This window comes from Tamandua tetradactyla, chromosome 10, assembly GCF_023851605.1.
Source record: "Tamandua tetradactyla isolate mTamTet1 chromosome 10, mTamTet1.pri, whole genome shotgun sequence".
NCBI classification, from domain to species: Eukaryota; Metazoa; Chordata; class Mammalia; order Pilosa; family Myrmecophagidae; genus Tamandua; species Tamandua tetradactyla.
The window spans coordinates 32,357,555-32,380,993 of NC_135336.1; the positions used below are offsets into that span (position 1 = coordinate 32,357,555).

Consider the following 23,439-nt stretch of genomic DNA (forward strand, 5'->3'; position numbering starts at 1 on the left):
CCAGAGGGCCTGTGTGCTAGTTCTGCCACTAATGAGCAGCAGGATTTAGATGTGTTACTCATGTCTCTGGGCCTCCGTTTCCCTGTTTGAAAAATGGGGTTGAAAACTAGTGTTACATGGATCATTGGTGTTACATGGACTGTGGTCATGTGATTATTTGGGGTGGGGGGAAGGGTGACTTCACAGAGATTAACTATTTTTTAATCTGTAATAAATCTTTAAAAATAGGGAGGTTTCAAAATAAAAATCAAGATATCAATTTTCTCTAACTATAAAAACCATGGTACTACCTCTAGCCCCCACTGCTCTTGAAATTGTCTGCCACAACACAGTCTCTCAAACATGTTCTGTGTAAGATACAAGAAAGAAAATGAGAGACCAAAGGAAATGAAGAGACAAACAGGCAATAGGGGATGGGAAGGAGGAAACAAAGGAAGGAGGAAAGAAGCTAAAAGAAAAATACCAATAAAAGACAAATCAGTAACACATAGCTTTCTAGTTGCCAGGCATACCTTACAGTGTCTTACATATATAATAGCTCGTTTTATCATTACAAAAATTTTGAGATGAGTTGCAAGATTTTCCTCCATTTTAAAGAGGAGGAAACTGTGGCTTAGAAAAGTTAAACAATATGCCAAAGTTTCCAGAGTTAGGAAATGGCATAGCTGAGATTCTTATCCTCCAGTATCTTTCCACCATACTCAGAGAACAAAGCATGGTTCTTTCAATGCCTCTGCACAACCTCACAATCTCATGCCCTTCCACTCTGTACTTGCCTCATCTGACTGCAGCCACACTGGCCTCCTGATCCTTCAACACACCAGCCTTCCTGCCTTTGCACTTGCTGTTCCCTTTGCTTGGACACCCTTCCCCCAAATACTTGCATGGTCTCCTCCTCATCTCCTCTGAGTCTTGGAGCAATTGCCACCTTCTTGATGAGGGCTTCTCTGATTACCCTAATTAAAAAGTGCACTCAGACACCCCCCAACTCGCACAAACAGTCCTCATCCATTCCTTACCCCCTTTCCTAATTTATTTTTTCTCTACAATACGGATAGTCATTGAGCACACTTTATTCTGGATTTATCTTGTTTTTACCTATACTTCCCTCTAGAACGTAGTTTAAGGAGGGCAAGAATTTTTGTCCATTTTGATCGTTGCTCTATTTCCAGCTTTTAGAACAGTCTGGCATATAGTAAGTGCCTAATAAATGTTTTTTGACAAATAAATCAAAGAATGTAACTAATAAGCAGCTAAGCTGCAAAAGTCTGATTTTACCAACATTCTTTTCCTAGGAGTCCCCTGGGAGCCACACCCCTCCTCCCAGCCATGGCTCATCTAAGCCAGCTGAGTGGCCACATCAACTCCACCTGCGGAGCAGAGAACTCCACTGGTACCGTCTGGGCCCGCCCGCATGCCTACTACGCTCTCTCCTACTGTGCACTCATCCTGGCCATTGTCTTTGGCAACAGCCTGGTATGTGTGGCGGTGCTGAGAGAGCGTGCCCTGCAGACCACCACCAACTACTTGGTGGTGAGCCTGGCCGTGGCGGACCTGCTGGTGGCCACCTTGGTGATGCCCTGGGTGGTGTACCTGGAGGTAAGTGGACCTCAGGTGTGCTGCCCATGTGATTGTGCATGTCTCAGCTTTCCCTGAGCTCCTGGACTTCAGAGCTCAAAATAGTCCCTGCAGTGGTTCCAGGCCTTGTCATTCTCCATTTAATGAGAGAACAGAAGTTCTGGAGTACAGCCACCATCCAACGTCACTCACCTACATCAGAACCTGGAAGGTGGGATTGATTTGGTTCCCAGGTCTCCAGCATTCAGGTGACTGAATTTGGTGAGATTCATCCTGAAAGCATCCCATGTTTATTCTCTCTGCCAGTCATGTCTCAGAATCAAGGAAAAGGCAGTCAACGGACTTATTTTTGAGTGTTCAATGTATATGGGAATAAGAGAGTGCTAGAGGGATGCAGGGCAAGTGGCTGGGAGAGGAGGGTGGGATGGGATTAGGGATTTTAGGAAAATAAACAAAAAATTAATGAATGAGAAGAAAAAAGGGAACTTTCTGCAAATAGATCAGATTTCTTTTGATAGATCAATTGCCCTCTGACTTGGCCCTTTCCTCCTGGGTGCCAGCTCTCCACACACTCTGCTACTGAAGGAACAGACCAATGTTCAAATTTATATTTTGATGCCCACGTTAATAGTACAGAGCACTCACCAGTCAGATAATGCAGCAGACCCTGGAGAATTCTTCTGGGGGAAGCATTTCTTAAATTTGAAAGTATTTTCCTTTGAAGTGCAAAACAGAGTCAGGAGGTGATCAAGACAAAACATCCATTCGCTAACAAGGAAATCAGGATGCCTACACTGTTCAAGAAACAGACCTTCTTTCTGGGAAAACATGCAATTACCAAAGAGGTATTTTTCCTTCAAACACTTTAACATACTATTAATATTTCTCTTCTGCAGGTGTGTCATTCTAAAGAGGTGTCCAATGAAGGATCACAATGATGCTATGATTAAGAGAAATTAAGATTCATCAAATTAATATTTCAGTTAATATTAATTGTGAAGGTGACAGTTAATTAAGTATGACATATCACAGGAGAACAAAAACCTTGAACATAGACTGCCTATGCCAGTACCCATATTAAAGAATGGCTGGGAACTAAAATTAGACTTATGATCTCAAGAGGGAGACATAAAGGAAAGAGAAAGAGAAAGAAAAGGAAAAGAAGGAAAACAATGAGAATGACTAGGATAGATTTAAAGGCTAAGGAAATACTCGGAGGAAGAAAAAGCATTTATTTCTCCCTGTTAAAATAATCCTGATGTAGAGTATCTTGTGATTATCTTGCCTTTTCTGCCAACCCAATTAGATTGTGACATTTTTGAAGTCAGATACTATTCCCTTTTCTTTTTTTCCTGTACGATGTATTGTACCTGGCATACAACATGGGCTAGCTAAATATTTGATATATGAATGATTCAGTAAATCTGTTCCATAATGTATATATTAGATGGGCAATTCTTGTTTTTATCATCTGTGGCTTTATCTACTGATACAGCCAGGCCTTTTTTTTTTTTCCTTTTGGTGGATGAACTACTTAATTTTTTTTACAGCCAATAATAAGGAGGCTGAAAAGAAGTTAAAAGCATGTGAAATTTCTGTTTAAGAGACAGATTTTAGGTGGTAAAAATCAGAATATTGGTCAAATGATTCATAGCCCTTCTGTCAAAGTGTTTCTGTCCATTCCTAATATATTGCAATATTCTGAAGTCCAGGTCTTTGGTATCTGAAACAATGCCACTTGGTTCTCTGTCCATTTGTGGTTGCTTCCAGGACTCCAGTTGGACTGTATCAGAAAACCTCTGTAGATATTCATTTAGGAGAAGGTCTCCACACTAGAAACCCATGGCATCCCCTTCTAGCAATACTTGCCACTGCAGATGATGCCCCATTTTACTGCTGAGCTTAGAAAAACAGCTTGAAGAAACACAGAGTCAGCAAGAAATTTTGTCAATGTCTTTAATGAAGGTTTCTGTAGGCTATATTTACAGGCTTTCCCTCCATGAGAAGACCTCTGTTGGAGCTCTTGGTTCTTCTCATAAAAGACAAATATGCCCTTTATCCACAGGTCATTTGGTGCAGGTATTCATAACTTGCAGCATGACCACATAAGTCTACCCTCATATAAAGAAGACTTGGGGAAGCAGAGATATCTCTCCACTGGAAAACGAGATCTGGGGGCCTCTTTTTGGTTCTACCAACTTGCTTCAAGAACCTCGTCAAGGAAACTTAGTATCTCTACCTCACTTTCTCCAACAGTTGATAAAGCATCAGTCTCAGTTAAAGATGGGGTGTGACAATGCAACCATCATTAACAGGCAACCCAGCTAAGATATTAGAAAGTTCTAGTCCAGAAGACTAAGTCTTTCTATCCCACCCTGGTCTATACTTTTTTTAGTCTTAAATAGTTGTGTACTTCAAAGACAAGCATTGTATCTTAATGACAGAAAAGAGTACTTTAAGCTTTTAAGGGAACCAAGACTATACAAATTCATGTGTATCCAAGAAGAGCAAAGTGTTGCTCTGGCTGACTTGTCCTAATGATGACACAGTTTGAGTAGCTGGCCTACTAATTATATGAGTATACTTCAGAGTTCCCTCGGAAAGAGAAAAGGGCACAGTGTTAAGCACAGAGGCTACCATAGGCTTGAGGCCCCCAAAAAAGAAAAACACCATTTGGGTGCAAAAAGAATCACCAAATTCACAGCCTCTTGTGCTTTGATTGACTCCATCACTCTTCTTTGAAGGGAATATTGGCTCAAAGTTTGCTAGACACAAGTATGCATGAGTTAATGTTTTCTCTTTTAATATTAAAAAATTTGACTTGCTGAGGCTTAAACAAGTAAGGGTTATTTTTCTCACATAACCAAAATTTGGGGAGGCAGTTGTTGGTATTTGTTCATTGATCCTTTCTGCCATCAAGGACCCAGACGCTTTCATCTGTCTTCTCCATCCTGGGAAAGATGGCTTTACTTCATGCCACTCCCTAGATGGCTACCATGGCCCCCAATGTTATGGCAGTATTCAAAAGTAGGATGGATGGGGGCAGGAGAAAAAAATAGGGCTTTTCTGGAGTGGATCTTTACCTTTAACAGCATAGGAAAAACTTTTTCAGAGACCACTCCCCAAGGGATTTGACTTGGGTCTAACTGGCCAAAACTGGATCATGAATCCACCCTTAGCTTCAAGGGAGGTTGGGAAAATAAAAAGTGAAAATATGAATTTTATTAATGAAAATATGGGGAATTGCTCTGAGGCAATAGAGCATCAGATAACAGTGCATCTGGTGGAATTCACTAAGATGAATGTCATTCCAACACAGTGTGGTAAGATGAAAAAGACCAGAACTGAGGGTCAGAAGACCCAGAATAAAATCAATAAAGTGGAGGTAACATTACCTTCCCTTATCTCAGTGTTGATGTTAGCTCAACGGTCATCAATGAGAGAGTTCTTTGAAAACTAAAAAGTATGGTCTCTAACTATCTCAGTTAAGACTATTTTAGATGTAGGTAAAAGAAAACTCAACTCCAATTGGCCAAATAAACAGAATGCATTGGTTCTTACAACCAGGAATTTTAAAAGTCCACTGGTGGGATGGGCTGCAGGCAGGGTTTGGTCAGGACTCTAGCTCCATTTCCCCACAATTTTCTCAGCTTTGACTTTTTCCATATACTGGCCTCATCCTCAGACAAGGGCTCAGCTGTAGACCTCACATTTGCACACCACACCACTCATAGCAAGAAAGTTCATCTCCCAGTATCTCCAGTGCAAGTGTTGAGATGAGCTCTGATTGGATTGACATAAGGCACATGCTTTTCTCTGTACCAGTAACTGGATAGAAGAATTGATTTAGCATAGGCTATGTTTTCCTTCCATGGAACACATCAACTTCTCAGGAATCAGGCACCACTGGAAAGAGGGAAAAGAACAGTCAGTAAGTATGCACCAGTCAGTTTTCATTGGTATCTTCTCATCATTATGGCACATATAGGAGTCTGGGCTTAGGTGGTACATAAAGGGGATCTAACAAGGACTAGTTACTGACCCACTTTGGTCTCCTTTGTCCTCAGGCCTATCAGAGAAGCTCAGGACAAAGACTGCACAGCCAACCTCACAGGAGGCTATATTTAAGCAGGTCCCTGGCTTGGTTGTTTATTTTATTCAGGTGCAGTATTTGCCAAAAAAATCTTTTCTGTGCCATACCAAATAGATCCATCTCAGATTCCCTCTCAAGTTTTTAATTTCCTGCTTTACAGGCTGCTCTCTGTTTGGAGGTCCCTCTCCAAGCACAAACATCCCATTTTGTTCCACTTAGTTAAGCACCTTTTGTGATGTTTACTGCACTTATATCAGGGCAGAAAGACAGCATAAGCAGCCAGGCACCATTTGGAATACTAAACTCATAGTACTTGGGTTCCAGTATGGACAGGCGAAAAGACTCAAGGGTTGAGAAATGTAGACAAACAAAATAGAGCATGATGGGTGCAGGCAAAGAAACTCACTCAGAGAAAGGGGTCAAGGTGATAACAGGAAAGAGCAGCTATTTATTTAGTTTAATTTACTTATGAATCTCTGAATTTTGATAAAAGTCATAGAGTATTAAAGCTGGAAGAGCTTGGAGATTCTTTCTGCTGTCATTTCTAAAGTATGATCCAACCACAAGAAATTCCAGAGGGTGGACCTCAGAGCCTGCATTTTAAATGCACTTCTCTGGTGATTCTGATGCACCCTAAACCCCAAACAACTCTGAGTTAAACTTTCATAGAGGGGGCTACATGTTAAAAATACAGACTGCTGAGTCCTGCACCACATCTACCAAATTAGAACTTCCTGGGATGGCCCTGTAAGTCTACAGGAATTGTAACAAGCTCCTAGCCACAGACTTGCCTGTGACTCTAGGCCATCTGCTACAAATTGATGTTTAGGAACCACTGCTCTATAAAATTCCTTTTCACAGATGAGGAGATTGAGACTCAGAAAAGTGAAAAATCCTTGTTCATTACACTATCTTGCCCTGCAGCAACACCTCTCCCCTTAAAAAAGCAAACAAAAAGAAGAAAAAACTTCCAAATGTGGCAGACAAAAACAGAGTGAAGATGTTAAATTGGAGAAGTAATTCTATCTCTGTCCCTTGGAGATCTCTCTGTAGAGCAGGAGTCCTTAACCTAGGGAGTCCATCAACTTGAATGTAAATAAAATTACTTCTTTACTCTCCCCAACCTGAACTGTGGTACTTCCTTCAATTATGAATGTAGGCATTCACCCACTACATTTGGATTATTAGAAATCCTGAGTGTCACTGGTTGAAATAACACATATTTTAATTTTCAAATCAAATGGTGGTTGTTGCAATTATCTTGAAATGCCATTTACACTCATCATTACTTTGAAACTACAGGAGTTTTGCATCTGCTGGTAGATCTTATAATTGAATGTCTTATTAAAGAAGTATGTATGTTTAATATACTTCAGTAACTATATAATCGATATCCTTTTTGATTCAGTGTATTTTATTTTATGCATTTAAAATCCTTCTGCTGAGAAGGTACCATAAAGCTGTGGGTTCTATCCCACAGAGAACGCTTGGGGAGCACTGCTTTAGGGACAACCACTTCTAAAGGTCATGTCATGCGTTCTCTCCTTTCCCCTTCTTGCGCTTTTTCTTCCCTCCTTCCTTAAACCTTCTAAGGTAGTAAGAGCCAACTGAGGAACTGAGAAGAGCCTGAGAATCACTTTGTTTAACAAGAGCCTCCGGTGATTTGGGAAATGCTGCCTTATAATCAGTAAATTTGGGAAATGCTGCCTTAGGCTGTGTCTGTTGAAAATCAATAGCCAACTTTAGTACCTGAAGACAACTTCTTGCTTACTCCCACCTTCTGTATTGCCAAAGGGAGTTAGTTATATTCATTAGCAAGTGAGAGTAACACCACCTGGCTGTTGTATGATTCTGAATTGAGTTATTCATTAGGATTCCGGAGAAAGGTAGAATCATGTCTCTAAAGAGCCTTAAATCAATCACTTTGGTTTTTTTTTTTTTGGCTTTCTTCTGTTTTAATTTTAAAAATCACTTTATCTTTTGTGTTCTCCCAATGTTTTCGTACTTATTCCATTGTCAGCACTTACTACATTGTATCATAAATTTTCTAGTACTTAACTCCGGTATCCCCTCTTCACCCACACCCATTCAAGCACTATCTCCCCTAATATGCACACACCATTCTGAAGCTCTGGGAACCGCAAAATAGGTTTATTTCAATACATCCAACCTGGCAGAGTATCAGGCACATAATTAACATTCAATAAATATTGGATGGATGGATGGATGGATGGTGTTTCAGCCCAGTTCAACCAGAAACCAAAGAACACCCAAGGCAAAAAGTTCCCCATGAGTTTAATTTGGGGCTTACCAACAGGAAGAGAATCTTCCAATGGCAGCTAGTGGGTACATGAAACTCAGCACTCCAGGCGGGACATGATGGCTCAGCAGGCAGAGTTCTCGCCTGCCATGCCAGACATCCAGGTTTGATTCCTGGTGCCCGCCCATGCAAAAAAAAAAAAAAGAAAGAAAGAAAGTCTGCACTTCATGCCAAAAATCAGAAGGGAAAGAGCTTGTCAAGAGGTCAGCTTATAAAGTTTAACTATCTCGTGAGATTTTGTTAAAATGGGATTTCAGCAGACTCTCATGAGGTTTGGTTATGTACAGTGATTGGGGGGCAGGACAGAGTTTTACATTCTTTGGTCTTTAAGATCTGTCCCCACTCAGGTACGCAGCTGTGTGCAGTGACTTGCTCTCAAAATGGAAGAGGCAAGGCCTGGGCCTTGGTCTTATCAGATTGATGGATGAATGGATGGACAAATGTCGACTCTTCTTCTTCCTCTGGTATTAAAATTGTACATTTCTTAGAAGTAGATTTGTAAGGTGCCGACTTTTGAAAGGTAGAATAGAATAATGGTTAATATTAAAGGGTGGAACTTAAGAATTCCTTTCACTAGCTATGTTTCCTTGGACAAATCACTCAACATTTCCAGGTCTCGATTTCTTTTCTCTGTAAACTGGAAATAATATTTGCTTCATTGGGTTGCTATAAGACAATGTGTCAAGAGTTACTTAGCACATTCTTGGCACTTTGCTGCTCTTTATTGATCCCTTACTATTATTTACTAGTTATAAGAGGACCCCAGTTAAAAAAAAAAAAAAAGAAAGAAAGAAAGAAAAGAAATCTTTCCATTGCACATCCCACTGATTAGAGACTAATTTTAATGAGTAAATTCCTGAGAAGGCAAAGTGATAGCGACTTAATGGGAATTATTTTAATCAGCTAATCAGATTGTTTTCTTCTAGACATTTTACTGAGGTCAAAGACAGAATGGGAATTTTGATAGCAGAAATTGGAGGAAAAAAGGACAGCCAGGATGAGATGGCATTGTGGGGACCTGCAAGCTTGAGGGGCTTGGGGTCTTAGGGACTAACGAAGATGGGTACCAAATAAACTTGCCACCCGTGTACTTTCCAGGCCCCAGAGGCAGCAGCCGTCACTGCCTTTGTGCCATTTTTTTGCTACTCTAGGATAGACGTGATCAAGAGGGTGTGTCATTCCCTAGAAAGGAGAGGAGATGATGCATTTGGTCACACAAAAATCCTTGATGAGCACATGGTTTTCTTCCTTCCTCTGTTCTCTGCCCACTTTCACTCCTTTTCAAATAGCCAGTCCTCGTCGATGGACACTTCCCTATAGCAGGGTGCTGGGCTGCCTGCGTTCAAATGCCATCTCAGCCTGTACAGCTGCTTGGCCTTTGGCAAGGTGCTCAGCTTCTCTAAGCTTTAATTTCTTTCTCTGCAATGAAGATAATAGCCCTGTCTCATAGGATTATAATAGGCAATAAAGGCTATGTATATAAAGAGTTTTGCAGAACACAAGGCACTTAGTAAGCATTCAATAAATATTAGCTTTACTATCAATACAGATTATGTCAAAGACCATTCATTTTTTAAGAATATATTTATATACTGGGCACTGCTGTAAGAGCTGGGACACAGCATTGAACAGGGAAAAGTCTCTGCTCCCATCAGATTTATTAACATTGATTTAATCTTCTATCAAGTTAGCGTGCAATACATCTTCAAAAAGCTCTAAGAACAGGTAAATTCTTAAAAGTAGAAGAACAGATTCATTTTGTTTTTCAGAATCTGAAGTTTCAAAGTTATAGAAATTCCTGAAATGAGAATTGTATTGATGATCTACGCAGAGTAAGTTCTCAATAAATTTTAGGTTTTATTAACAATATTAGGTCAATAGTTATTTTATTTAAGAATGCCTTGTTACTCCATTTATGTTGTAAATTTTTCAAGGATAAGGCCTCTGGTACATTTTTAAAAATCTCTTAGAACATAAAACAAAAAATATTAAGAGCCTCACAAGTACTTGTTTCATGAAGGGGGGGAGATGGGACCACCTAGAAAACACTGGAGCTGACTATTGTCCCAACCAACCTCTCTCACCTACGCTCCCCCTCCAACACGCATGCACAAACATGCACTCAGAATTACGAAAAAGTATTTTCCCCCAATTTAAGACATCGCTTGTGTAGGGACTTAATGTTAAAATGAGATTTAGCATACAGAATTCAACTTTTGCAAGAAGTTTTTAGAGCATATGTCTGTCTTATATAATGAGAAAAATCACTTTTTTATTCTCTTGGCTATTTTAAATCATTGTGTTACTATGACTGTTTAGCTCAGAATTCTTATCTCTCCCTTTTTAAACAGTTTTCCAGTCTCAGAATTCCCATAACTTCTTATTAGACCTTTATTTATATTGAGCCAAATGGTCGAACTAAAAGTGAGAAAGTAAATTCACAACCAAATGAACAAAAATGATGACTTCCTGAATTTGAACTCTTCATTGTTGCTTTTAAATTAAATACCTTTGGTCAGAGTTTCTCAAAATAGTCTGGAAGTGACCAGATACAGGAATAAAATGGGACATTGACAAGCAAATCAATCCAAGGGGAAAGAAGTTACTAGAGAAGAGGGAGGATAGATAGCATTTCAGGACCTCGCTTTAGTGGGATGAAACAGGAATGAAAAGCAAAATAACCAGGTCCTGTAATGCGATGCTTGGGTGATAAAAACTGGCAGACAGACGGTACATTTTCACCTACAATCATTTGCATAACGTCTGCTTTTTCTTTGAGAAGCTACTTCAAGGAGCCACTGTGCCAATGTTTCATTCTCCCTTCCTCTCGCACTGTCACTGGCCCTGCCCAGCAAGTATATCGGGAAACCTACCTGCAGCCAGGGGCACAAAGCTTCACGGGCTTCTCCTTGAGAACTGTCCAGCCCCAAGCGCGGTGACCCCACAGGCAGGGAGCTTGCTGGTGTGCAAAACCCTCGGGGCCCAAGAATGCTATATTGAAGACATTCTGGAAGCGACGATCTCCTTTGACACATCTCCCCCATTCAGTTAGGTTATGAAAAAAAATTTTTAAGCACTAGAGTATAAATTAAATTACTTAACTTCCCAACTTGTTATTAAGTGTTATTCAGAGGAAGTGGTGTGCTTGAAGCACATGTAAATGCATGAGGTTGGAAGCATCCTCACTAATTCTGTGTGTGGTAGAGAAGGTTCTCTGCTCCTTTCCAATCCCCTGGGTGCAGGCTTTCTCCCCCTTACTCAGTGATTGGGACAGAGGTGCTGAAGGCGGGCCCATCGGCACAGATTTACTTTACATAGGTTCTTATAGACATTATTTCTGGACGCTTCCAAACTTTAAAACAAGAAGCCAAATACATTTTCATTCTGGAGATAAGTTTATGAAAAACTTGTTCTCAGTCTACATATGGGCACATGGTAAACTCTCTCCTGGGTGGGGAGTTTGGACACAGCACAGGCATCTGGCAGTCATTCAAGCTCTTTTCCTACCCACTATGCATCTGGAGGCATATCACTTAACTATAACGAGCTTACCTCCAGGGTTTGAACAAGATCAATGAGTGTCTAACCTCAAACCTCGGTTTGACCAGAGGATTTATTTAAAAATGAAGATTCATGGGTCCCAGGCCGAGAGATTCTGACTCTGTAGGTCTAAGGAAGGTTTTCTAGTTTGCTAGCTGCCAGAATGCAATATACCAGAAACCGAATGGCTTTCAAAAGGGGGAATTTAATGAGTTGCTAGTTTATAGTTCTAAGGCCGAGAAAATGTCCCTATTAAAACAAGTCTATAGAAATATCTAATCAAAGGCATCCAGAGAAAGATACCTTGGTTCAAGAAGGCGGATGAAGTTCAGGGTTTCTCTCTCAAGTGAGAAGGCACATGGCGAACACAGTCAGGGTTTCTCTCTCAGCTGGAAGGGCACTTGGCAAACACGGCGTCATCTGCTAGCTTTCTCTCCTGGCTTCCAGTTCCATGAAGCTCCCCGGGAGGCGTTTTCCTTCTTCATTTCCAAAGGTCGCTGACTTGTGGACTCACTGCTTCATGGTGCTGCAGCATTCTCTGCTCTCTCCGAATCTCCCATTCTCCAAAACGCTTCCTCTTCACAGGACTCCAATAAACCAATCAAGACCCATCCAAATGGGTGGAGACATGTTGTCACCTAATCCAGCTTAACACTCTTTTTTTTTAAATTTATCTATTAATTTAAAAAATTTAACAAACCAAATAAAACATTAACATATATAATCAGTAATTCACAATATCATCACTTAGTTGCATATTTATAATTTCTTAGAACATTTGCATCAATTCAGAAAAAGAAATAAAAAGACAATAGAAAAAAGAAATAAAACGAAAACAGAAAAGAAAAAAAATTATACCTACCATACTCCTTACCCCTCGCTTTCATTGATCACTAGCATTTCAAACTAAATTTATTTTAGCATTTTTAACAACCACTCTTGACTAAATCACATCATCCGGGGAGATGATCTGATTACAGTTTCAAACATACAGTATTGAATAGGGATTTTGATTAAAACATGGCTTTTCTAGGGGCCATACTTCTTTTCAAACCAGCACAGAAGGGTTCAGATAATACCTTTACGAGTCTCCACTTTGAGAAACACTAGGCTAACTGATTTCAGAAGAGCCTTTCCAAACTAACATTCTAACACTCTGCTTTGTGCTTTCTTGAGAAACCAGTCTGGATCTCGGTGTCTGCCTGCTGTCTGCTAATGACGGCGCCAACCACAGAGAGGGCGTGGCAGCATCTGTGCCGGCAGCTGGGGAAGGCCGGAGAGTTGACGGGGTGGCTGTTCCTTCACTGGGGGAAGCGCTAACAGACTTGTCATCTCTGATGCCCAGGTGACAGGTGGGGTCTGGAACTTCAGCCGCGTTTGCTGCGACGTCTTTGTCACCCTGGATGTCATGATGTGTACAGCCAGCATCCTGAACCTCTGTGCCATCAGCATCGACAGGTAGGGCCAGGATGCCTCTTGCAGAGTTCAGAAAGGAGGCCAGGGCAGGTGGTGGGGTAACTGGCCCAGCCAGGCTATTTTCACTGTATTTGAGGCACAAGCTGCAAATGAGGGCGTTGGGATCACCGTTACTGCCTTCCTTGTAGGACATTTTCTTCCCCCCCTTTCCTCCCTCCCTTTTCTTTTTGTGTATTTATTTATTTTTGGCTTGTGCCTGCTTCGGGGTTCAAACCCGGGTCTCCTGCACTACAGGCGAGAATTCTACCACTGAGCCACCTCTGCACTGCCCCCTTAGGCTCCCTTTTCTTTTAAACTTTGGTTTGTGGGTGACAACACATCCCTGTGACAAGGGAGAAATAATTACCCTATGAGCTTTCCCAGTCTTTCTTCCCCGCCCCTTAAAGAAGATTCTGGCTTTGCTTTCCCACCCTCCTTTGGGGTCTTCGTGATTCCTAATTGGTAGGAAAGGGGGAGGAGGAGGACAAAAGGTGAACAGGCACGGGTTAGGGCCGAAATTTTCCTATTGTTGAGTTTTTAATTTTTAATCAATTAACTTATTCTGGGTCAGGAGTTGGGGTGGGTGAGGTGCAGTGGGACTATTTGCAAGGAAGGAGGAGGGGGATACGTGGATAAAGAAGAAAGGCAATTTCTGAAAACGTGTGGATGAGACGTATGTATTTCCCTCATAGAGTTTAAGAAAAGCAAGTAAGGGATGACATGTTTTTGAAATTGCTTTTTGGTTGCTGGGGTGGATTTCTGTGATCTTTTTCACCCCACTCTGTGTGTGTTCTACCCGAGTGACGTCACTTTCTAGTCCCAATGCCCGGATTCAATCGCCCTGGGCCCCTCTGCTCCTCACTTCCCCTCTCTTTCTGTTTTCCTGTCCTCCATCCCCGCTCTTCCGTCTGATCCTTGAGGTCACAGGCCTCTTGTGACCCCTGAGGAATAAGACTTTGAGAGCCTGTGGCCCGTTGCTTGTCAGGAAACTCCAGCTTTCCTTCTCTAAATCCTCTCCTCTCTCCTGACCCTTCTACCTCTTCTCTTTATACATTCTTTCTCCCAGGAATCTCATCCATCCACTCCCTACTTCCCGCAGGTGACTAGATCAGATGGTCCATTTATGGGGAACTTACCTCATGCCAGGCAGTGTGCTGAGGCTTTGGCACGCATTAACTCATTTCATCTTCACAGCTCTTAGAAACTATTATCATCCTCATTTCCAGCTTCCTAGAGAAACTCAGGAATTTCCCCAAACTGCAGTGGCGGGATTTGAACCCACATCTATCTGAATCCAAGCTAGCACTCTTAAGCCCAAAGCAAAAAGCTTTGTTCTAAGCCTCCCCAAATCTCCAGCTACATCCCTAACATCTCCCCTGAATCCCAGACTATATGACCTCCTGGATTTCCCATTGTCTCCTATAACTCAGAATGTTCAAAATAAAAAGCATCCCCCATCAAGGGCCTTCTTGCCTTGATAGTCTCTTAGAGACACCACGATTCTCCTGGAATTTTGAGTTTTGACTCCTCTCTCATCCTCATTTCCCACATCCAAGAAGTTGATGCTTTTAGATGCTACTTTTGCAATTTTTTCAGAGCTGCCCCTCCTTTTGCATTCTTACTATCCTTTGCTTATTTTAGACTCGTATGATCTCTCACTTCTGTCACAGCCTCTTAACTGACTCTTCACATGATTCTCAGAATTATTCCCCCAGAAGTAAAGCTTTAATGTCCCCTGCCCTACTCAAAACCCTCAGAGTGTCCTTGGCCTGTGGAATAAAAGGTAAAGTTACCTTGTCATGGAATTGAAAGCTTCCCACTAATGGCCTCAATCAACCTTTTGGGGGGCTGTGCTGCATCCTTCTCACGCTCCACAGTCTATCACAACTGCCTCCCTCTTCCATGAAGCCCATCCAGATTCCTCCGTCCTGATTCAGTCATTTTCTGTGCGCTCTCAAGTTTTCTCTGTAACCGTGTCGTGGTATCTCCAGCCTGGCCTTTGCTAGAGGGGCTGGCGCACATCTCCTCACTTTCCCATGTTGTCTAAGGTTCCTGTGGCTCATGCCATACCCTCTATATTGACACCCCTGAACCTCCTTTCCTGTGGTGAGGTAGAAATTTTGAACAATAACTTAAAAAAAAGAGGACATGAAAACCTTCCCCTGAGGTGGGTGGTATTGCAAACCAGCCAGCTAATTGAATGGTCTGCAGAACTTTGTAAGTATACTAAAAACCATTGGATTGAACACTTTAAATGGGTGAATTGTATGTATGTAAGTTATATCTCAATAAAGCTGCTAAAGAGTCAAGGGATAGTTTAGGATTCTAGGCCATTTTTAGCTCTCTAAGAACAGAACTCTTCATAACCCCTAAGCCTTTTGTGTGATTTCTGGGCATTTTGTATATATTTTCAGAACATATTTACAGAAGTAGTGGATTGCAACCAGTTTGCTTTATCGTCATCTCCAGTATCCCAAACCCACATAATAGACCTAGCTTCTTGTCCCCTGTGAATTTTCCAGCTGTGCCTATTATAGAGCCTGCAACAAAGAGTATTAAACTGAATTCAGCTGGCCACTGTCTGAGGCCAGTCAATGTTCACGCACCAAATATTCCCCTTCAGAAAGGACGTGAGAGCATGCAAGAAGGCTAGCCTTGGGAGGAGGGAGAGAAGAGTGACATTATACAGAATTTCAGGGAGAGCGGCAGGAGCAGCCTTCTCCCAGCTTCCCTAGTTCCTCATCCTGCCCTGTCTACCTTGAACGTGTGCATTTACACTCCCCACACACCCTTGCATACACACGGTGCTCGTGGGTGAGGCTGTGCAGGTTGTGCTCTGCATGAGGGTGTGGGAACCGAAATCCAGCCAGTGTTTCTCATTCACCAAGCAATTCACCAGCCAAGAAGGGGGTGCCTTTCTCTCATTTGCATGAGAACATCATTGGCTGGCAGCAGCCATTCTAACATATACTTCCACTGTCACCACTTAATATACAACCATCATAAGTAAACCTTGACCTGGCTTCTGCCCCATATAGGAGTACTCCCAGAGTAGAGAGTGCTCCCCTACCTGAAACCTGAGGAGACATGCCTAATGGACAAGGACACTCTCCCCTTGGCTTGTGTTTCTGTAGGAACCGACCCCCACCAAACCTCAGAACGGAGCCCCCTCCCAACTCTAGGAATGAAAACAGCCCTTGGAAAAGCTGTCTCCATTATCTGTAACAGCAGTTTGCAGTACACAACATTAAATTCTGTTCATGAGATGCCAAATAGCCGGTCAGTTCATTAAAAATTCAGCCATTCAGCAGACCTTTGGTCTTCACACAATGCCAGTCACCAGTCTGACAAACTTGACCAAATGGATTCAGTATTTTTTGGTCATGAAGCCCCGGTCTGTAATAACAGGGTGGTAAGAGATTGGAAAGAAAAGAAAAAAATGATAAAAGGGTTTTTGAAAGCAAGTAATACTATTGTCATTAGATTCTTAGGCCTAGCTCTGGATGTTTGGATTAGTGCCGCCTATTCCTTTTTAAAAGGCAGAGTTGGGAAGACCCCATAAGCCCAAGTGCCCCCACCCCCCACCCCCCAGCCCCCAGCTCCTTGCCACCCCACCAGGCCAGGCCTCTTTGCATCCTGGGTCAAAACTAACTCGGGGAGAGGGCTGAGAATGTGTCAGGGGAAGAGGACATGATCCCAGCAGTGAGAATAAGAGTCCTCCATGAGGAGCCGCCGGGAATAATGCAACCAAATTCATTCACCAGGGAGTTCTTTAAGTGGCTCTCAAATGGCACCCATCACACAAGCAAGCCTCCGCATCTTTGCAGCAAGCACAATAGGTACCAGATGAGTCACAGGCACCTTGGATTTTTAGTTTGCATCTAAATAAGCACTTTATATTTGCAAAGGGCTTTCCAGTCATTTGCAAAAAGCTTTCTCCTTCAACAACTCCAGGAGGGGAGTCCTTGGAACTAAAGATTTATTGAGTCCCCTGTCTGACCAAATAAAAGGTGGTGAAAAGCAGCCTGCACAGACCTCTGGGGCTCATTAAACCCAGGCGGAGAGTTAGAGTCAGGCCCTCCCACCCGGACCCAGCCTCTTCCCCTCTGCAGCCTTTCTAAAGAGGTGCCTTCATCAGATCCCCTCTTCTACCTCCCATCCTGGGACAAAGTTCCAGGTAGGGGCCATATCCTGTGAGGGACTGAGACCTTTGGGAGAGTGACAAGCCAGGCAGACCCCAGACACAGAGCAAGCACCATAGTTTAACTCCTTATTTGTCCAGAAATGTTACATGCTTACACTGCATCCAGCAGTCTCTTAGCACAGGTCTGGGGCTAAGAACCAAGTCTCCTGGCTCCTCAGCTACTACTCTGTCTATTGCAAGGAGTGGCCCCTTCATTGGTGGAGGTGAGGATAGAGTATAGTGGGAGTAGCCTCTGACCATACTGACAGCCCCCTCTATAGGTGCTGTTTCCTTGAAGTAAATGAGGCACATTTCCTATGTCTTCAATGCACTCACCTCTTCTATGTGATCCTAACTTGCATGACTCCAGAAGCAGCAACAACAATTAAAATAATTATTTATTTAGCACGTGCTATGTGCCAGATATTAAGAGCTTTTCATTTATTATTGCTAACCTTCACAACAACCCAGTAAGGTAAGTGTATTATCCCCATTGGATCAGTCAAGGTTCTCCAGAGAAACAAGAGAGTGAGAGAGAGGGAAAGATTGACTTATGATAGGAAATGGTTCACACACAACCATGGGGATTGGCAGATCCAAGTCCCATGGGGCAGGCCACAAGCTGAAAACTCTGATGAAGATGAAGTTGATTTACCCAGAAGAAGCTGGCAGGCTGAAGTAGAGGCAGAAATTCTTTCTGACTTCTGAAATCTTCAGCTCTGGCTTTTAAGATGTCCAACTGATCAGATAAGGAAACTCCCCTCGTTGCTGAGGGTAATCTCCTTTGTTGGTTGTAGATGCAGCCAGCCAGCAGATACAGTCAACTGACTATAGAGGCAAATCCATTGACAAAATATCCTCACAGTAACAATCCGGTCAGTGCTTGCTTGAACAAACAATTGAACACCATAGCCTAACAAGCCGATACATAAAATTCCCATCACACCCTCTAGTAGTTAGGTTCAGGTGTCAACTTGGCCAAGTAATGGTGCCCAGTTTTTCTCTTGCTATGGACTTGAATCATCAGCATGTGCATTTCATCTATGGCTGATGACATCTGCACTCAGCTAAGGGGAGTGCCTTCCAGAATGAGTGACAGTTAATTTAATTAGCTGGAGGCTTAAAAGACGGAGGTCAGAAGAGAGCTTAGCAGCTCAGATCCAGATGTTTGGAGACGCAGAAAGAAAACGGGCTTCTGAAGCTGGGAGAGAAAACCAAAAGACATTGCTGTTTGTCTTCCCATGTGACAGAGAAAGCCAGCTGCCTTTCCTCTGCAGAACTGTAAATTCATAACTAAGTAAATCCCCTTTGTAAAAGCTAGTCCATTTCTGATGTATTTCATCCTGGCAGCCTTAGCATATCAAAACACATCCATTTTACAAATAAAGATTCTGGAGCTGCAATGGGTAAGTAGCTTGCCAAGATCACACACAAGGAGTGCAGGGTCAGGATTTGGTCAGCTTTTTCCTACTTTAGAAAAACTGCTTTTGTCAGAGACACAGAACTGGGCACCCCAGCTCTGGAGCTTAACTCTGCCTGGCTTCAAATCCAGGTTCCACAATTTAGGAGCCATGTGACCTTGGGCAAGTCAATTAACCTCTCTGGGACTCAGTTTCCTTACCTGCTATGTGGAGGTAATAGCAATTGCCTCACAGGATTGGAATGCAGAAAAAAATGAATGAGTAAAGTTCTTCAAACTGCCTGGCACATAAGGTGCTGTATATTTGTTTGTTTAACAAATGAATCAACTTAATGTTCCCTGCTAACCCGGAGTGAGAGGTGGACATCCATAAACCGTTGCTATGAACAATCACAGATCCCTCTGGCTGACACAGTATAATGGTGATGGTAATGATAAGGACCCTGGTCTTTATTGGAAGCTCATCTCATTCAATCTTCCTAACAGCCCTATCAGGGAGGAGTCATTGTCTCCATTGTACAGATGGGGAAATAGAAGTTAAATCACTTGTCCCACCCACACAGTAAGTGGCAGAGCTGGGATTTAGACCCTCGTTAATTCATTTCTAAAGATCAGTGTTCAGGGGAGTGAAGTCATCCACGCCACTTAGGGCTCAGGGAGGTCAGACACAAGGGCAGGGACAGCCTGGCACAGGGCGGCAGGGGCGGTGCTGTGTTCCTGCTGGTCAGACTTTGGCTCCCTGGGACAGCCCAGTGAAAATGTGAGGCTGGACCTCAGAGAAGGACTTGTACAGCTCTGCCTGCCTCCAGGTGCTTTGGCGTGGCCTTCAGCTTGCAGTCATCTGCATTTGTCCAGAGGAAACCAGAAGCTGAGTGGTCTAGTCAGGTCCCCTTCAGGGACCCTGCAGGGCTCCAGCATCCGGAGGGGCCCCAGCTTTTCCTTCCACCTCCCCACAGGGCCTAGAGAGCCCCGAAGTGATCTGTGAACTTCGCACCCGGCGGAGCTGGCAGACTTCTTGCTGCATTATGGTGCCCTCCGCTGGCTAATTCCAGAACAGCCTCTATGTCTCAATCAGCTGTGGCTCTGGCATCCCTGAGACCCAATTTGGGGGCCTCGTTTATTCCAAAAGTTTAAAAAGTAATAGGAAAAAATTGGTAACATAAACACAATGAATGCAGTCTTTTCTTTCACTTACCTGTTAACAAGAATTTTGACACAGAAAATCTCTTGATGATGACTTTTCTAAAACTTGTCTAGTCAAGCAAAATGCACCTGCTTACTAAAAATACACGTTTGGGGGCTCCACTTTGGTGGTACTTAAAGTGTCCAAGGGCCTGGTCCAGGAATCTGTATTTTAAGAGGTCCCCCCAGGCAATTAATAGAATCAAGTGAATCGAGGAAACTCGTTTCGAAGCATCCCACAGTGCAGCCTTTTGATGAGAAAGCTCTTGTCCCCACAAAGCCTCTGAAACTTGTCAGTGCCTTTGCGAGGTAGTAGGGAAAGACACAGCCCTTGTAGGTGGCTCTGCTACAGCCTGCTGTTGGACCTTTGGTTCATCACTTGTGTCTCTGATTCCTCCTTTCCAAAACAGAGCTGATGATGCCTACACTCGCCACCTCACTGAGTTAATGGCAGCCTCCAAGTAGTTGCTGGACATTAAAGCATATTTAGGAAAGTAGGCAGCTCTCAGCAGTGTGCTGGAATGGCTTGTAGTGGCAACAGGAATTGATTGGAACAATTTTAGGAGTTTTTTGAGACAGTGATTCAACATTTGGCAGTAGCTTGAAATTGGTCATAGTGGGAGTATCTACACCAGGGAAATGGGCAAATATTACAAATTAGGGCTTTTTTCACCTGGAGAACCAGTCGTTAGCTGGTTAGCAGCACACCACTGAATGTATGTGGGGTAGTCAGACTCTTTGATGTCAAAGGGCATGTTTTAGTTTGTGAGCTGCTGGAATGCAATATACCAGAAACAGAATGGCTTTTAAAAAGGGAATTTATTAAGTTGCAAATTTACAGTTCTAAGGCCCTGAAAATGTCCAAACTAAGGTATCCAGGGAAAGATACCTTGATTCAAGAAAGGCCAATGGGTCCAGAGCACCTCCGTCAGCTGGAAAGTTACATGGCGATGTCTGCTGGCTTTCTCTTCTGACTTCTCATTTCATAAGGATTCTCCAAGAATGTTCTCCTTCTGCATCTCCAAAGGTCTCTGCCTGTGTGGGCTCTGACTGCATTCTGGGCTCTGTCGGCTCTGAGCATATTCCAAAATGGTTATCTCTTAAACAGCTCCAGTAAGCAACCCCACCTTGAATGGGTGGAGATGCATCTCCATGGAAACCATCTAATCAAAAGTTACCACCCACATTTGGGTAGGTTACTTCTCCATGGAAACAATAAAAAAGATCCCACCCACCCAGCAATATTGAATGAAGATTAAAAGACATGGCTTTTCTCGGGTGCATAACAGCTTCAAACTGGCACAGGGCATTATGTAAACAGAACGCCTTGGCCCAACTGCAAGTCTGAGCAGAAGGAACTGGGTTGCAGCTTTCCTCCTCCACCTTAACTGTTGGTTTGGTCATGACAATTGCAGCACTGAAGGCCCAGCCTCCCCTTCAGGGTGCCTCAGGGATCACTACTAACCACCAGGCCCTGATAGACGTATTTGACTTAAAACCCCAGCCCACTACCCCTGTGGAGTCTATGGTCCTGAGGAGAGTAAGGGGCCTGGAGGAACAATGGCTGCTCTTTTCCCTGCTCCTTCACAGCCAAGTTAGAGATTCAAGGGAGCAGCTGTAACGTAGGTACATCAGGAGAAGTACTGGTATAGGCTTTCCTTGAGGTTGGTGGTGGGACCTAAATTTGGCCATATGGAAAAAGAAACGACCTCTGTCACACATCATGGCAGCATGGCCAAGTCCTGCAGAGTTTGCCTCCATCTCAGCACTCACAGTTGACCCTTCTGGGACATTAACACATGTTGTCCAAGATGGGCAGGAGGCCAATGATTTGGGTGGGGCTGGATCATAAGACCTCGGCACATGCAGGAGGAGCATCAGTGGAGAACTGCCCTCACCCTCTCCAGCCCAGGGCCTGTCCTTCCCTTCTTCAGCCCCAAGCTTCAAGGTACATATAAAGGGTTAAGGAGGCTCCTACTCTGAATCTAGCTTCCAGATTCCCTGGACACTGAGAAGATGGAAAAATTGACTATGTGCAGACCCAACTATATATCTTAGATCTTTGAGCCTGGCTAGGATTAGAATTGTCCTCTTATGGAGGATGAGGCCTTCAGGGTCCATGAAGAAATCGATCAACAGCTTCTGGACACACACATAGGACAGGATTTCGGAATCGTGGGTCATGAAGAGTTCCAAGGCTGTGGGGTCTGTCTGCCCAGAGTTTTCCTGGTTATACAGTGTTGCCCCAGCTTCCAACAGAGGCCCAGCAGTCTCCCAGAGATCACATCATCAACAGCCCCTATTAAAAGCTTCACAGTACTTGCTTCATGCAAAATATCTGTGGGGAATATTAAAGCTATAAGATGATCTGAGCCATAGAGTACTCTAAATCATCTGAGGACTATTTCTTTCCAGCCATGAGGCAGCTTCAACAATGACACAAGACAGCTGCATGCAGGAAAGCAATGTGATCGATTGACAGAGGAGTGTTATCAGTTCAGAGGCAGAGATCTATGTGAGCTGAAAAGGACTTGGATGGTTGCAGGAGAACTGAACTGCCATTAAGGGAGGGCAAGATTTGGCCACCCCAGGAGGGAGATACAGTAATAATCAAGCAAAGACATCAGCATTTGGCTGAAGTTGAGAGAATCATTTGGAGGTCAGGTTGGGGAATGCTAAGAAGTTTGGCCTATGGGTGAGAGAGCACTGAGAATCTATTAGTTTTCTATTGCTGTATGACAAGTTATCACAAAATTAGTGGCTTAAAAATATACCCATTTTTTATGTCACAATTACTATAAGTTAGAAGTCTGCACAGTGTAAGTGTGTTCTCTGCTCAGGGTCTGACAGGCTGACATTAAGAAGTAGGCCAAGATGTGTTCTCATCTGCAGCTCAGAGTCCTCTTCCAAACCCATTCAGGTTGTTGGGAGAACTCAGTTCCTTGTGGTTATAGGACTGAGATTTCTCCCCACTTTCTTACTAGTTGTCAACTGAAGTAATTCTCAACTGCCAAAGGTCGTTCATCATTCTCTCACAAAGGGCCCTTTCCACAACATGGCAGCTTGCTTCTTCAAGGCCAGTAAGAGAATGTCTCTTGATTTGAATCTCTCTTACTTTATCAGGGGCCCAGTCCCTTCTAAGGGACCACCTGATTAGGCCAGGCTCACCCCCAACAATCTCCCTTTTGATCAACTCAGAGTTGCTTGATTAATAACCAAATTTCTTTCTCTCCTATCATATTTATCAACCTGATTATTTCTTGGGTAGCCAACTCATCCACCTTGTCTTTTGAACCACTGCCCACCTTTTCTCATCATACCTCTCCTCTCTTCCCTCCCTTTACCAGGTACACTGCAGTGGTCATGCCAGTTCACTACCAGCAAGGCACAGGACAGAGTTCCTGCCGGCGCGTGGCCTTCATGATCACAGCTGTCTGGGTACTGGCCTTTGCTGTGTCCTGCCCTCTCCTGTTTGGCTTCAACACCACAGGTAAAGATGATGCCTCCACTCCAGTGCTCACAGGATTCGCAGTTGACCGTAGTGACAATGAATGTTCAGCCCTGGAATTTCCAACCCCTGATCAGCGTACTTGGTAATCAAATGAAAATATCACAGACCACAAAGCTTTGGACTTTGTTGGTTTTAAATAAAATGTAAAGCAAGACCT

At 43.2% G+C, this 23,439-nt stretch overlaps 1 protein-coding gene across 4 annotated transcripts in view; it reads left to right on the forward strand.

Annotated features, from left to right (window-relative positions):
• Window positions 1-1,329: 1,329 nt before the first annotated feature.
• DRD3 (dopamine receptor D3) overlaps window positions 1,330-23,439 on the forward strand; it is a 43,357-nt gene continuing 21,247 nt past the window's right edge. The window contains exons 1-3 of one of the 4 annotated variants that reach the window (XM_077118327.1): window positions 1,330-1,599; window positions 12,877-12,989; window positions 23,119-23,261. In XM_077118327.1, the coding sequence (XP_076974442.1) occupies window positions 1,330-1,599; window positions 12,877-12,989; window positions 23,119-23,261 (526 nt within the window). Of the gene's footprint in view, window positions 1,600-12,876; window positions 12,990-21,114; window positions 21,720-23,118; window positions 23,262-23,439 lie in introns of those variants that run through there. The other 3 variants (XM_077118325.1, XM_077118329.1, XM_077118328.1) reach the window with 3 other exon arrangements.